Source organism: Typopeltis vanoorti, chromosome 11 (assembly GCF_054136105.1).
Source record: "Typopeltis vanoorti isolate ZY-2024b chromosome 11, IOZ_Tvanoo_1.0, whole genome shotgun sequence".
Classification (NCBI taxonomy): domain Eukaryota; kingdom Metazoa; phylum Arthropoda; class Arachnida; order Uropygi; family Thelyphonidae; genus Typopeltis; species Typopeltis vanoorti.
Genome location: NC_143559.1, coordinates 7,715,574 through 7,731,786, shown reverse-complemented (window position 1 = coordinate 7,731,786; position 16,213 = coordinate 7,715,574). Strand labels below are relative to the sequence as shown.

General features: G+C 37.5%; 1 protein-coding gene across 1 annotated transcript in view; it reads right to left on the bottom strand.

Moving 5' to 3' along the window:
- LOC150101286 (phosphatidylinositol 4-phosphate 5-kinase type-1 alpha-like) overlaps positions 1–16,213 on the bottom strand; it is a 597,237-nt gene that overhangs the window by 32,347 nt on the left and 548,677 nt on the right. The window contains exon 17 of the mRNA XM_090401030.1: positions 699–892. Within this exon, the coding sequence (XP_090257156.1) occupies positions 699–892 (194 nt within the window). The remainder of the gene's footprint in view (positions 1–698; positions 893–16,213) is intronic.

Below are 16,213 nucleotides of genomic sequence, written 5' to 3'. Positions count from 1 at the left end.
TGCTATTCCTAAAGTATGGGAAATTGTCATACAAAATTGTGTAAAATAATAATATTTTATATGTGTTATCTTATTTTAATGTAATTTTTCCCCCCCTCCAGATATATTTTAATTCTATAACATGCTACTGCATGCATATTGGAATTCCACTGTAATCATACACCCTAACTGTATGTTATTCCTAGTGTTGTTTCTATTAACTCTATTGACGATGTCCTTTGATACTTAGGATGAAATATTTACTTATTAAAACTTATTACTGTGGTTATTACGTGTGTTTGTTTAGTCATATGAATTTTCCACAGGTTTCATTGTACAATAAAGAATCCACAATGTTGACATTCCGTTATCAGTAATTAGTAACATTCTTGACCTGAGTTCTAAGCATTCTTTCCAATGTTGTGTAAACTGTAACAGATAACCTCACCACACTTCAGTTTTTGCAAGGAGGTTTTGCAGCAGTGGAATCCTTTGCTTGTCACATCAGTACAAAAGTTTGCTCAACTGTAGTAATGGGAATCTCTATTCCCATTACTACAAGATCCCCTCCCCATGGTTAAAACAAGGTACCAAGGGATGCAAATATTAGGGTCACATTTTAATGGTATCAGCATTAAAAACAAACAAATATATCATGGTTAAACATTAAAAGTGGGAGGAATAGGAATATATATAATAAGATTTTGAATAAAGCTAACCTATATCCCCGCTAGAGCTTGATTCTGTAAAAGAAGGAGTACCTTCTGTATGAGTGGGAGTAGAACCCTCTGTACTAAGTGGTGGTGTCCATGCAACTGTTCGTATAGTAGAACTTAGACCAGCTGTATTTGAACTACTAGTTTCAGAAAATACACTTCCCACAGATTCTGTCTGAATGGTTAGTTGTGATATACTATAATATAAAAAAAGAAGCAACACATTTGTGTAAGAAAGGTACATTAAAATAGAAACTGTTGATTAAAAATTACAAAAATCAGTTGTTGACGATAAGCCAACAATTATGATTAGTTCCTTGTAATGGTAAGGCAGTGTATACCATATATTTTACCTATAATTAATTTCATTTCTTTCTCCTCTTCATCAAAAATTCCTCTTCTTCTTCTTCCCATAGTAAACAAAAAACTAAATAGTAGATATCAGGAAATATTCCTCAGTTCTTGACTGACATTTTGCTTTCAGCTCTGTAGTTGAAGCACCTATCCAATTTTTTGTATTAAATGAAAGGTGCCAAGAAATTATATTCTAGGTTTAATCCTTTATCCAAGTGTAAGAAAACTTGTACACAGAGGCTAATGACTTCACATCAATTGCCTTCATGTGAAAACATTGTTTGCTTATACTTGGATAAAGGATTAAACCAAAAATATAATTTCTTGGCATCTTTTAATTTATAGTATAATAAAGTGAAAAACTTTCAATATTTATCTCTAACTCGGAGTATTTTAATAAGCTCAATGAGTGGACAGCAGGTAATTATTATGGGGGATTTCAACTAACAGAATTATACATTGGAAGGAGGAGAGGACACATGGGAGGAAGGAAATCAAATTTATACTGTTATTAAGGAATAATTACCTGAGATAACACATGATGGAATATGCTAGGGATTTGAGAGTGCTAGATCTAGTACAGGCAGCCCCCCCCCCCCCTCGGTTTACACGGTTCAATTAACGGCGGTTGCCTGCATGTGTTTTCTTACTGTAGTGGGTTGACTGAGAAACGACGCTAGCAGGCACTCTAATGTTTGAGTGTTTACCGACCTACTACGATGTATATATGTATCAAACCTAGTTTTAATGTTGAATCTACCTAATTGTTCTGTTTAATTTTTTTTACGTGCATACGTATTTAAATTGATAAAGTACGTATTTACATACCATGTCTGATAATAGAAGTGCAGAAAAATTAGCAGAACTCGGTGTTAAGAAGGCACGGAAATCAATCACACTGGAAAAGAAGATGGAGGTGATTCGAAGAATGGAAGATGGGCAGACACGTGCTAATGTCTGTAGAAGTATGAACTTACCTCCATCGACTGTTACAATTATGAAAAATGCAGATAGAATAAAACAGTCTGCGCAACAATGTACAGCACTAAATGCAAAACATGTATGTTTTAGCAGGGGTAAACGTCATTAAAAAATGGAAAAATGATTATCGATATGGGTGGATGACTTGAATCAGAAAAACATTCCTCTGATGCAGACTGTTATAACTGAGAAAGCAAAAACAATTTTTGAGGATCTTAAAAGGCAGATGGAGGTAAAGAAACATTTTTAGGAAGCAAAGGTTGGTTCATGAGATTTAAGTCTTGAAGTAAGTGCCACAGTCAAATTATGTGGTGAGATGGCAAGTGCAGATGTTGCAACAGCAGCTGCTTTTCCTAAAGAATTTCAGGACTGTGTAGAACAAGGAAGTCATCCTCCTGATCTCATTTTTAATGTTGATGAGACCGGGCTCTACTGGAAAAATTGCCATCACGTGCCTTCATTTCCTGTGAAGAACGTTCCGCTCCAGGTTTTAAAGCTGCAAAAGATAGACTTACGCTTTTGTTGGGTGCAAATGTCTCCGGAACTTTGAAGTTTATACCAATGTTGGTGCACCATTCACAGACACCACATGCCTTCAAGGGTCTAAAAGCCATTCTGCCAGTCTATTGGATCAATAGACTGGCAGCATGGCTATTGGATCAAATCAATCTATTGGATCAATCAGTCTATTGGATCAAATCAATAACCTGATCTTTCACAGATCAGGTTATTGATTTGGTCATAAAAGAGACCCACTTCTTCATCATCACACGAGACTACTGGTGCATATACTTGTATAGTATACATGCGTGGATAGGCTTATGTGTTCGTCAGATATGTTGTAATAGGTTTCACGGTATGATAAGAACACAGATGGTTAAGAAAATAACTATTTATTAACTTAAAAGCTGATATTTCGCCGGTATTATATCCAGCATCTTCAGAGAACACAACACAAAGTTTGTTATAAATGCAAGATAACCACAATCCAGTGTAACAGTGGGGCTAGTATAAGTGATTGCAGCATGCAACACAAGACTAAAGTCCTAATATGACGCTATCTAGGTTAAAAAAAAAACAAAAAAAATTTCAAGTTTTGAAATAGTAGTCCAAATGATAGTCTTAGAAAGTTTGAAAAAATATAAATTAAAAAATAAAAGTAATGAATATTAATTTAGTCTTAGGATGACTGTCTCCCAAATCTTTGGTAGAATTATACAGCCATACTTGTTAAGGTTTGGAGTATGTTTTAAGGCTTCTGTTGATTCGAGGAACAACCTCTCTGACTTGTAGAAGCTTCTGTGCATTACTTTAGTTTCTTTCCAACAGGTGCAGGGGTATCCAAAGCATGGTCTGCCAGACCCGACTTACCATAGCGAAAGTGTCGGATATATATATATATATATTTTTTAATATATATAATTTTTTTCGGATATATTTTTTTATATTAATATAAAAAAATATATCCATTAAACTAGCCCAACTGTTACACCGGATTGTGGTTGTCTTGTATTTATAACAAACTTTGTGTTGTGTGCTCTGAAGATGCTGGATATAATACCAGCAAAATATTAGCTTTTAAGTTAATAAATAGTTATTTTCTTAACCATCTGTGTTCTTATCATACCGTGAAACCTATTACAACTTGTATAGTATATATATTTAGTGGTTTACTCCATAACTTTATTACTGCAAGTCACAGGTTCAGAGTCTATGGCACAGTACTTAATATTCTTGTTGGAGGCTTAATGGATTTTTTACAACACTCAGAAAGGATTAAAAAAGAATTTAATACTTCCTATATTTCGTCCTAGTCACTAGGACATCGACGGGGATTACAAAAATAACTAATGTAACATGTACACAAATATCAAACAATACTCAGCCCAACCATGTGGAAGTGGCCTGGAATGTAAGGTGGGACTTCTGGTGATGAGTGTTTCCCAAATCTTCGGAAACTTAATGCAACCATATTTATTAAGGTTTGGTTGAATTTTGAGAGCTGCTGCTGCTTCTAAGAATAGTCTCTCTTTCTTGAATTTGCTGTGATGGAGCATGGTGGTTTTCTTCCATGATACTCTGTGGGTGGTGTCCAAGACATGGACAGACAGGCAGATCAGCATCCATCCGCCTAGAGGAACACAAGTCTTACATCTGTAAACACAACTATGGTCATTCATGCTTGGCGGACCATGTCTTGGACACCACCCACAGGATATCATGGAAGAAAACCACCATACTCCATCACAGCAAATTCAAGAAAGAGAGACTATTCTTAGAAGCAGCAGCAGCTCTCAAAATTCAACCAAACCTTAATAAATACGGTTGCATTAAGCTTCAGAAGATTTGGGAAACTTCTGGTGATGAAACACTCATCACCAGAAGTCCCACCTTACATTCCAGGACACTTACAACTGCCCTTAGAGGGCGTTCCACCTAGATAGGACTTTAGTGTCACCCACGTGGTTGAGGCTGAGTATTGTTTGATATTTGTGTACATGTTACATTAGTTATTTTTGTAATCCCCGTCGATGTCCTAGTGACTAGGACGAAATATAGGAAGTATTAAATTCTTTTTTAATCCTTTCTGAGTGTCGTAAAAAATCCATTAAGCCTCCAACATGATGTCTTCACAGCACTTAAGCCTCTACACACGAATACTTAATATTCTTTTGGATCAAGTAACCAACTATTTCTTGCCCTCCTTCAGAAGTACCTGAGTAAAGAAAGAGATTTCCTTCCTCTGTTGTTAATTCTTCAGATTCTGGCCATCTTGTCTCACATACACCAATGATGGATCATTCATAGCATGCAACTTCTTGTTGCAAAATTTTAAGTTGACTACATTGATATAATGATCTAACGTTCCATGTTCCAATAAAAAAAATGGTTTCTCAGACCAAATTCACATTTAAATATCTTTATATTCATGGAAAGGTCATTGCCACTAGTAGCATGTTTTTCATCATCTCTCTCCTGATGCCTCCAAAAATAACATGTGGTTCTTGTTTGTCCAAGTGATGATTGAGCTGGCAATGACATTCTGTAAGGTTTCTTTCATATCTAAATAGTGGATAATTAAGGATAAGCGGTATTCATCTCCTTTCTTCATCTGTAATTATTAGCTGGACAAAGTGGAACAACCCTCATGCCTAGGGTGACTCTACCAGGAGCATATACATATACCAATACATATAACATGCTTTGCTTGTTCCATTCAATCTCACACCCCTCCACCATGATGAGACAGCTTGCAGGACTTGGAAGGGTTTTCAACAATTACATTTCATAAATGAATGACACATAACAGCACAAGAAGCCACTGCAAATTGCATTCCATTCCTTCAATCTCTCTCTCACATTAGTAAGACCTAGTGAACCTTCTTACTACAGAACACCAACTTAGAGCGCCTTCCCTGGATTCTCATCCCCCTTGAAAAAATTTGCACACAACAGTTCACATGTAGCCTAATCAAGGCAATATATACAAGGGAGCCATAAATCCTTTGCCTTCTAAATGCCAATGTCCTTGTCTTTATTTCCATAATTTTTTGTGAGATTCTTACAGTTTTAGCAAGTCTCTGCCCACCTTCACTTCTAGATATCTCTTACACCTCCTTCAAAATTACCCTATTAATTGTATATACACTACATGACAACCTTGCTTACCAAATTTGAAGAATGTGCACTTTGCGATATTAAACTCATAGCTCCACTCACACAGTTCATAGAGATTCTCCTGCATGGCTGCAACATCTGCTCTGCTTCTCATTGTTCTTTCCAGCTTTGCATTTTTAGCAAACAGCTACATATCACCTGTTAAGCTGGCCCCAATATCAATAATATATAAGTCGAAAAATAATGGTTCCAAAACTGACCCCTGTGGCACTCCAGTAGTGACCTTCCTCTTTTGGGATACCACTCCTCCATACACAACCTGCTGATACTTATCTGATAGCCAACCAGCTAACCAAGTGACTAGTCTGTTATCTAATATAATCTGCTTCAATTTACCATATTTTTCATCTTATAAGACATGCATTTTTGTACTTAAAATTTATCTGAAAATTAGGATGCATCCTGTAAGCCAGTGTGCATTTTATGAATGTGCAGTTACAGTGCATCATCTCTTTTCAGTAATGCATAATCAGTTTGAATAGTTGCACGGTCATTAATGGTTACTCATTTAAAATAGTAATCAATACATTATATTTAATTTTTTTTTTTTTTTTGTAACTCATGGATTTTACAAAGCACAGGCATAGCTATATGATTGCGTTTAAGTGTAGTGTGATTGAGTATGCAAAATAGAATAGCAATAAGGCAGCATAGTGGCGCTTTGGGCCTCTGCCTACAGAAAAAATGGTATGAACTTGGAGAAAATAAGGAGCAGTTAATAGAAGCAAATTCTAAAAAACACATTTCTGGAAAACAAAACAGCTAGAAATTGAGAATGAATTAAACACTAGGATAATGGATCAAAGAAGATTGGATTGCTGCATATCTATAACAATGATTATTCAATGAGCAAAAGTATTGGTCACAGAAAAAAAAAAAATGCATTGATTTTAAAGGGTCGCCATCATGATGTTTTAGATTTACGAAAAGAAATGATTTATGCATGTGTGCATTATTATATGTTAGACTTTTTAATGATTTGTTTAAGAATCATTCTAAGCTGTGCAATTGAGTGCTGGGTGAAACATCCGTAAAGATTAGAGAGCAGGAGGAGGGTCGGTGGTAGAATAATAATGTACAAGAAGCAGTGACGGCTAAGAGGAAGGCAAAGCAGAAGTGGGACGAGTCAAGAGTGAAAGAGGAGTACAAAGAGAAAAAGCAAGAAGACAAGAGAGATGTTGCACAGGCAAAGGCCATGGCATATCAAGACCTTTATGATCAATTAGAAACAAAGGAAATACAAAGAAAGATTTATTGATTGGCAAAATGTAGAAATAAGGCATCAAAGGACATCGTAGGAAGACTCTGGAGGAAGGGTATTAAGGAGGGATGTGGATATAAGAAAGAGATGGAGAATTGAAGGGCTTTTGAATGAAGAAAATGCAAGGACCCACAGAGAAGATGGGGAGCCTTATGAGGGGATGGTGCAGAACATTAGTAGAGTGGAAGTGAAGGAGGCCATAAAGAGGATGAAGAATGGAAAATCAGTGGGTTCTGACAGGATCCCAGTGGAGGCATGGAAGGCACTGGGGGAAAAGGTAATTGACCTGCTATGGGACCTGTTAATAAAGGTTTGTCAACAGGAAAATATACCCAAGGAATGGAGGGAAAATACTCGTTCCCATCTACAAGAGTAAAGGGGATGCACAAAACTGTAAGAATTACAGAGGAATAAAGTTGATGTCCCACACAATGAAAATCCTAGAGAGGATTCATGGAAGACTGAGGAAGGAGGTGGAGATTGCAAAGGAGCAATTTGGCGCTTCATGCCTGGTCGATCGACGACAGATACTATCTTTGGGTTATGACAGATGATGGAAAAGTTTCGAGAGAAGAAACGGGAGCTACATCTGGTTTTTATCGATCTGGAGAAAGCTTATGACAGAGTGCCAAGGCAAGAAGTCTGGAGGTGTTTGAGGGAGAAGAAGGTACCGGAGAAATATGTCAGGTTGGTGAAGGAGATGTACAGAAATGTGAAGACAAGAGTTCGAACCTGCCTGGGAGAGACAGAAAGTTTTCCAGCAACAGTTGGCTTGCATCCAGGGTCAGCATTAAGTCCGTTCCTGTTTAATATTGTGATGGAGGTGGTGAGGTGAGAGACGCTTTGGACTACGTTGTATGCAGATGACATTGTGCTGTGTGCAGAATCAAGAGAAGTGGCAGCTAAACTGGAAAACTGGAGGAAAGTACTGGAAGAGAGGTATGAAACTGAGCAGAAGTAAGACAGAGTATATGTGTTGCAAAGTGGATGGCAGTCAGGAGACAGATCTGGAGCTGGAAGGAAATGTCATCAGGAAGGTCAGTGACTTTAGATACTTAGGTTCAACAATGAAAGAGGATGGTGAGGCTGAGAAGGAAGTGGGATGCAGTATACAAGCAGGATGGAGAAACTGGAGAGAGAGAGAGAGAGATGGCCGGAGTGCTATGCAATAAGAGGGTGCCGATCAATCTAAAAGGCAAAATCTACGGGACTGTAGTGAGACCAGCTATGATGTATGCTATGGAAACTGTGGCCCTGAGGAAAATTAACATGAGCAGGATGGAGGTAGCAGAGATGAGAATGCTTAGGTGGATGTGCGATGTGACCAGAAAGGATCGTCTGAGAAATGACTATGTAAGGGAAACGGTGAAAGTTATGAACTTAGGAGCAAAGAAACAGGAGGCAATGTTGAGATGATTTTGGTCATGTGATGAGGAGGGAGGAAGAGTATGTGGGAAGAAAGGTCATGCAGATGGATGTGCAGGGGGGAGGAGGAAGCACGGGTGACCAAAGAAGAGATGGAGGGAGATGGGGGGGGGGTGGAGGACTTGAGGATGAAGAACTTGGATGTGGCTACATCCCAAGACAGGAGGTTGTGGAGGAGACTCACTACAAATAGCAACCCTACTTAAGTGGGAAAAGCTGCAGAAGAAGAAGATGATTTTTTTAAGAATAATTGTTTTTTTATCTAATAAACGGATAACACATATTAAAATTTAAAAAAATATATATATTTACATGAAAAATTTGATGCATAATTCGTGTCTCTTATACTGCAAAGAATTTTTTTTTTTTTTCAAAAAATTAGACATGAAAAATGTGATGCTTCCAATACAACTGTGCACCTTATAAGGCGAAAAATATGGTTATCTACCATCATGTAAAAATATGGTAGCAGTTTATCAGTCCTTTGAAAAATCCAAGTACACCACTCTATATGCATTTCCTTTAACTAGTGAATTTGTCACCTGGTTGTAATAAGTAACCAGATTGCTAAAGAATGACTTCCCTCTAACATCCCATGCTGGCCATCATATGGAATACTGCTGTTATTAATCCAGTTCTGAAACTGAGAATGACTGCAGTCAAGAAAGGGATCAGAGCTAGATTTTTCTCTCACAGAGTGGTGCACGACTGGAATAGCTTGCCTGTGGAGACCATGAGTATAGATAGTGTGAATTAATTCAAGGGAAGATGTGGCATGAGTGATATGTGGCTTCTCTCAATGAGTCCCTGACTTAGTGAAGATCTCTTGTAATAATAATAATTAATAAAGAAAAAGCCATACAGCTTAATTTCAATTATGTAAATTAAATAGAAATAGTGTATATTGAAGATCTAACGTTATTTCAAAGTTGAATGTTTGTAGAAACTATGAAAGTTTCTACAAACTTTTTCGAAAAATGTGACCAGAGAGCTTACAAAAATACAACTGCAGTCAAGTGACCTTTTATTAGCGTATTTGATGAAGGTTTCATTGGCCTGATAGCTATTTTGAACTGGTTGGTTATCTTTGGAGACCAGGCAGAAACCTATAGAGAGTAAAAACTCTCATTCAATACTAAAGAAATCCAATGTCAAAGAAATTTTTTTTCATAAGCAAATGCTCAGTCAGTATGTAAAAGTAATTATTAAAGAAAGAGCCATACAGCTTCATTCATGCAGCCATACAGTCATAACCAGCTGCGCTCTGCCACTGTGCAGAACGCAGTAGGTCAGGACTGATGCAAAGGATGCAGTTTATGCATACTGAGAAGGGAAACAAATTGAACAGTACAGCCGGTGAATAAAAAATGTGTTATGTTTGTGCATAGCAGCATGTGTGCAACATCAGCTGTGCTCTGCCATTGTGCAGAGTACAGCTGCTCAGGACTGATGCAAAGGATACAGTTTATGCATACTGGGAAGAGCAGCAAATTGAACAGTACAGCCCGTGAATAAAAATGTGTTATGTTTGTATCGCTTTTCTCCTTACACACACCACCATAAAATGACTACATCTAGTACACCATGCATTACTCCCCTGCAGTGAATTTCAGAACTACCTCCCCCCCCCCCACACGATGCACAATGTATTCCTGCAAAGTTTCGCTGCATTTGAATTACTTGGTGGCATAACACAAGCCCCTAAGCAGGGATAATTTAATTTTGAGCACCCTGTACAAGTAGCCTAGTCATGAAGATACTTTGCGTGCAAACTTTGTTTCCTTATATTTCGTTAAAGGATTAAACCAAGAATATGATTTCTTTGCATCTTTAATTTATGATATAACCAAGTGAAAAAACTTTCAGCATTTATCTTTAATCCAGAGTATTTTCATGATAAGGTGTGACACCTTGTGATTACTTGTATATGGGAAATATACGAATTAAAGATAGATGCAGAAAGTTTTTCAACCTTGATATCTCTTCTGGGTCTGGCTCCTGCTGATGATGTTTATTAATGCTTGTCATTGGGTTTGTTTACTTCCTGGGGAATAGAGAGGCTCTACTCGGTGGCAGGTTTTTGCCTGTCATGGTGGAACAATACTGATTTTGTTGTAGTGCAGTGATTTAGGTCAGGGATAATGAGTTTAGAAGTAATCCTTTAGAGTCAAGAAATGTCAAACTGGTGTGGGTAGTGGCTCTTCCCTTAATGCATTGTATTACTAAGGAAAGTGATGTGAAGTCATTAACCTCTATATACAAGTAGCCCAGTCATGAAGATACTTCAGCACAAACATTGTTTGCTTAGGTTAAAGGATTATTATTATTTTTTTTTGCTTTTTTTAACCTAAGCAAACATTGTTTGCTTAGGTTAAACTTGGTTAAAGAATTAAACCAAGAATACAATTTTTGGCATCTTTAATTTATATGATATCCCAGTCACATATTTAAGCTAAAAGTCTATTTAAATAGACTGCCTGATAGGAGTTAACACATGAGCATCAGTTCTTATTAACTTTCCCAACTTTTCATAACCAGTAAACAAATGAAATGGAATATCTCCTATCAGTCCACACAAAATATCAACAAATAAAGTAAGCAGCAGGACCCTAGAACAGAATATTGTAGCATGCACTGGCTACCATTTTTCTGTGAGGAAACTGCTCCTGACCCCAACCCTGATGATATGTTATCCACCTGACTAACTTCTTATCTATTCTCATCGTATCACAGAGCATTCTATGTACAGTTCAAAATAATTATTATTATTATTATTCAGGCTTCCATGGAATCATAAGACTCGTTGTGGGAGGTCCTTCTTATGAAACACAAAGTCTATCATACCCTCCTTGAATTAATTGACTGTTCTTGCTCTCACCACTCTATCAGGCAATGCATTCCATGGTTCAACCACCCTCCATGCAAAGAAACTACTCCTCACCCTCTTGCTCACAGCTTCCTTTTGTAACTTCCAGGGATGGTCCCCAGGAAGTTGATATATGATAATCATCTTATATTCTCTATCATTTGCTACCCTTGTTCATAATGCAAATTAAATAAAATGCAAGCGCAAGCAAATTGAAATAGAATTTACTTGCAGTCACAAACTGACTGACCATCATAAGGAATCCTATGCCTATCAACTAAATCCTCACAAGTTCAGTCTATGCACCACCTTCAAACCACTACAGAAATATATATTTATTTATTTAATCAGTCACCCAGAATAAATTACTATCCCTATCACTGTTTGATGTTTATTAAATACCTTCATCATGATTTAGACAAATGTACCACATTCTGCATTCATACAGATTAAAGTTTGATCATCAGTTTCCTTGAAATGTGTGCAAATTTATGACATCATCTGAATCTTAATCATTCTTGAATGAATGCCTATTTCAACATTTTGGGAAGTAATTATAATTAACTATTCATATTTTTTGGTACTGATTTATGTAAGCCTATACTGAATGGCAAAAACTAATATTTGTCCTTTGAACTCAAACAGTAAGCTCTTCTATTTACTCAGCTGTGACCAACATATGAGTAGAAAACATGACACATGTCATTTGTGAATGTTGTTATGTCTTTTATTCTCTCTGATGATTCTCTCTACTTTGAAAACAAGGAAGCAATATATGGGATGATCACTGCTAGAGGACAAGGTTTAGTCTTGTTGCAAACACATAGTGAAGAATAAAAGCTAAGTTTAATATTAATTACTAGTGATTTTTTATAACTTTAGCATAAATTTTATGCCCAGATTGAAAGTGATTGAATGTGGTGTGTTTGCATTTGGAAGTTTTTGAATTTAAAGTAATTTTTTTTAATATTTTGTTTTGTGTGTTATACCATTTCTTTTATTAATTATGGCAGTTGCCATACCTCTGTTTACTGATTTGGCCAGCCTGCCACCATTTAAAGATTACATTTTGTGAAGTATAATATAAGATTTTGTGGCATGCTGTGCTTGCAGCATTTATCGGTTACATTTAAAAATGTAACCAATAAATGACAGGGAGTACATGTTTACATATAATGCAGAAAACGGGAAGAGCAAGGCGAGTTAGATATCAGTATCTCATGGATCAGTGGCAGTGACAGTGATGCTATGGAAACGAGTGCCAGCCATTAGAGTATTATGAATAGTAGGATCAAGGAGGAGGAGGAAGTAAAACATGGAGTGGCTAGGTATTTGACATTAGGCAGTGCCACTATAGATATGAAATAGCCGATTACTGTGAAATGAATGTCGGCGAATCCCAAATGAGGGTAGGATGCTTGGAAAGGGAGATACTAGAAGAGGAAGTGCAAGACATGAAAAAGGAGTTGTTGTTAAATAGAGATTGGAAGAACTAAAAGGCTGACTGATATGAGATGAACAAGAAATATGAAAGAAAGTTATGGATATGAGAGAAGGAGAAGGGATGAGGGAAAGAGATGGAATTTGAGAAAATTCAGAGAATACAAAAAGGGATAAAGCGATACAAGGAAGGTAGGTGATAAGTTAAGGAACAAGGAGAGGGGAGTGTTGGAAGAGAAAGAGCAAGGGATGCAGATGAGCAAAGAATGAATGGATCAGTGAGGGGGTGGTGGTAATATGGAAACTGAATGATTGTGCAGAATAGAAGAGTGCATGCATAGAGAAACAACAGAGTATCTATGACATTAAAGTGAGGTGAGAATGTGGATAAGATGATAGTGATGTCTGGCATAAATGATCTGAGAGGATGTGTGAATTGGATGGCATGAGATTTGAAGTTAATGTTAGGACCTGTGAAGCAGAAAAGTGAGAAGGAAGATAGCAAGTATATTGCCCAGTTATGACAATGTTGAATTAAGGAGAACAGCAATAATGAATGATATGAGAGCAAAAATGTGCTGAAAGAGAGGGCTGGAATATGTGCAATGCTTGGAGTGCATTTCGGGATAGAAAAGAGTTGTATGCAAGAGATGGACTGGAAGGGTGAAGACATATGGAGAGACTTTTGTTTTCTGGGCAAGTGAGTGTATTAAGGCAGGGAAACTAGAGATACAGGGTGGATGTAGTATGGGATGGACTCCTGTGGGGGATAGTCAATTGAGATATGGGAGAATGTATGGTACATTGCAGGATGATATGGAGTCTGGAGGGATTAATAACAGGGTGACAAACCCATTGATGTTTCTTTATAAAAAAATGACAGCTGTATCAGGAATAAAGAAAGCAAATTGGTGGCACTGATAGCTTCAGGCTGTCCAAAGATTGTTGGAATCAGTTGATAAGACAGGAACAGAAGTAGAAGGGTATAGCATATTTTGGCATGATAGGAAGGGTAAACAGGGTGGTGGAGTTGAGTCCTCTCAGAGTGGAGAATATGTAAAAAAAATGGAATAATAGCTTTGAAAGTGTACACTTTGAGTGCATTTTTGGAAATTATGGAGACAACTACCGTGTTTGAATAAAAACTTTAGTTAAATATTACTAAAATTTTACAATTAGACGTTTCGACCTTTATGTCAAGGTCATCTTCTGGAGCGTACAAATATACACAGGAAACAAGCTATACTACAATCATACTGGTTCGTTAAAGACACTGACTAACCGCTACCACAATTGTTGGCCTGACCTCGGGTGAAAAAAAAAAATTTATACATCAACGCTAGAGTCCTATTATTTGTGTTGTCTACTATATACATATATTAACATCATTCCATCCAGTTGGAGTGGAATGGTTTCTAATACTAGCGGATTGGCTAGGGTCCTGACTTATGTTGAATCTTTCATATTAGGTTGGCTGAATGTGTGCCATCCAGATCCTTGGAATTTTCATACCATCTTTATTGTTGATATTTGGGTAGTTTATCAGGATTTCGCAGGATTCTTTAAATTTTCTTTCGTACCATGTTTTTGTGCGGTGTAAGGAGCAGGTGCTTTTCCAGTTGATTTGGTGTAAGGTGTTAAGTGCATGGTCTGAAAGGCCTGCTTCACCATAATGGTTATATTTAATGTGTCTAATGTGGTCTTTCTTGCGTGTAGGGATTGTCCGTCCTGTTTCAGCAATGTACGGTAAGTTACAGGTGCAGCAGATGCAATAGGCTCCAGGATGTGCTAATGGGAGGAGAGGATCCTTAGAGGAGCTGAATATGGTTTTAAGTTTAGTGGGTGGTTTAAATGTGGCATTGAGGTTATAATGTTGTAGGATTCTGTTGATTTTTTCTGATAACCCTTTAATGTATGGGATGGCTATGGTTTTACTGTAATCTAGATTCGTTTTTGTTGTGGTTTTATAGAGTATTTTATTGACAGTATTTTTGTTATAGCCATTGTTTATGAATGTGTCACTAATGATTTTTAGTTCTTGTTTCAGGGCTTGCTGGTTAGAGCAAATAGTTGTAGCTCTGTTTTTAAGGGTGTTTATGACTCCATATTTTTGTGCTGGGTGGTGGTATGAATTTGCATGTATGTATTGGCCCGTGTGTGTCGGTTTTCGGTAGACCGTAAAGGATAGATTGCCTGAAGGAAGACGTGTAACTAGTGGGTCTAGGAACGGGAGTGAATTTTGGTTTTCGATTTCGATGGTAAATTGTATGCGTTCGTGTTGTTTGTTTAGGTGGCTGAGGAATGTGTTTAGTGTTTGTCGCCCGTGCGGCCAGATCACGAACACGTTGTCAACGTATCTGAGCCAGATTGTCGGTCGAAGCATGGCGGAATCAAGAGCCCTTTGCTCAAATGTTTCCATGTAGAAGTTCGCGATTGGGGGGGGATAATGGTGAGCTGTACCATGGCTGTACCTTCCTTTTGTAGGTAGAATTTGTTTTGCCACACGAAGTAACCGGACTTTAGTACGTAGGCAAAGAGGGCCGTAATGTCGGGCGGAAATTTGTTCTGTAGTAGGAGAATTGTGTCATTGATGGGGACATTAGTGAAAAGGGCAGAAACGTCAAAACTGACTAATAGGTCGTCTTTGTCGAGTGTTATGTTTTTGATTTTGTTTATAAAGTGTTGTGTGTTTTTTATGTAGGAGGGGGAATGACCTACCAACTCCTTGAGTGTTGCCGCTAATTTCTTAGCTAGGTGGTAATTGGGACTGTCTATTCCTTCCACTATTGGTCGAAGGGGCACATTTTGTTTGTGTATTTTCGGAACCCCATATATTCTGGGGGGGCGGGCGTAGTGGGGTTTGAGTTTTTTAACTGTGTCTGGTGGCCAAGAAGTGACGGACTTTAGTAGTTTTTCTGTTTTGTCCTTTATCCTTTTCGTTGGGTTATAATTTATAATTTACCATTTTATATGTGTTGTTATCGGCTACTAGTTGGTTCATTTGCAGTATGTATGTTGACCTGTCAAGGACAACAGTGGCACTGCCTTTATCAGCTTTCGTTATTATTATGTTTTGTTTGGCTTTTAATGATTTAATTGCTGCTAATTCTGTTTTAGTCAGGTTGTTCTGTATGGTTTTCTTAGTATTTAGGACATTACTGGTTTCTAGTCGTATTTTGTCTGCTATGTTGTTAGGTAGGGATCTGATGCCTCTTTCATTATGGTAGATAAAATACAGTTTGTTTACCTTTTTTGGCGCTATTGCTTAGTTCAGTCCTTTATTCAGCAGCGTGAGTTCGCCGTTGTTCAGGGTGTGGCTTGATATGTTGATCACATGGTTCTTGCTTGTCGGGGGTTGGTCGCTCCTTGTCTCCCTTGTTTGTTGTTCATTGTTGTTTCTCAGGGAGGAAGTCCTCTGATTGGCCGCCATATTTTGCCGTTGTTTCAACCTGTGGAATTTTTTCTCGAGTTTTTCTTTATTCTTTTCCAGGGTATGCTTGGCCGAATTGTCAG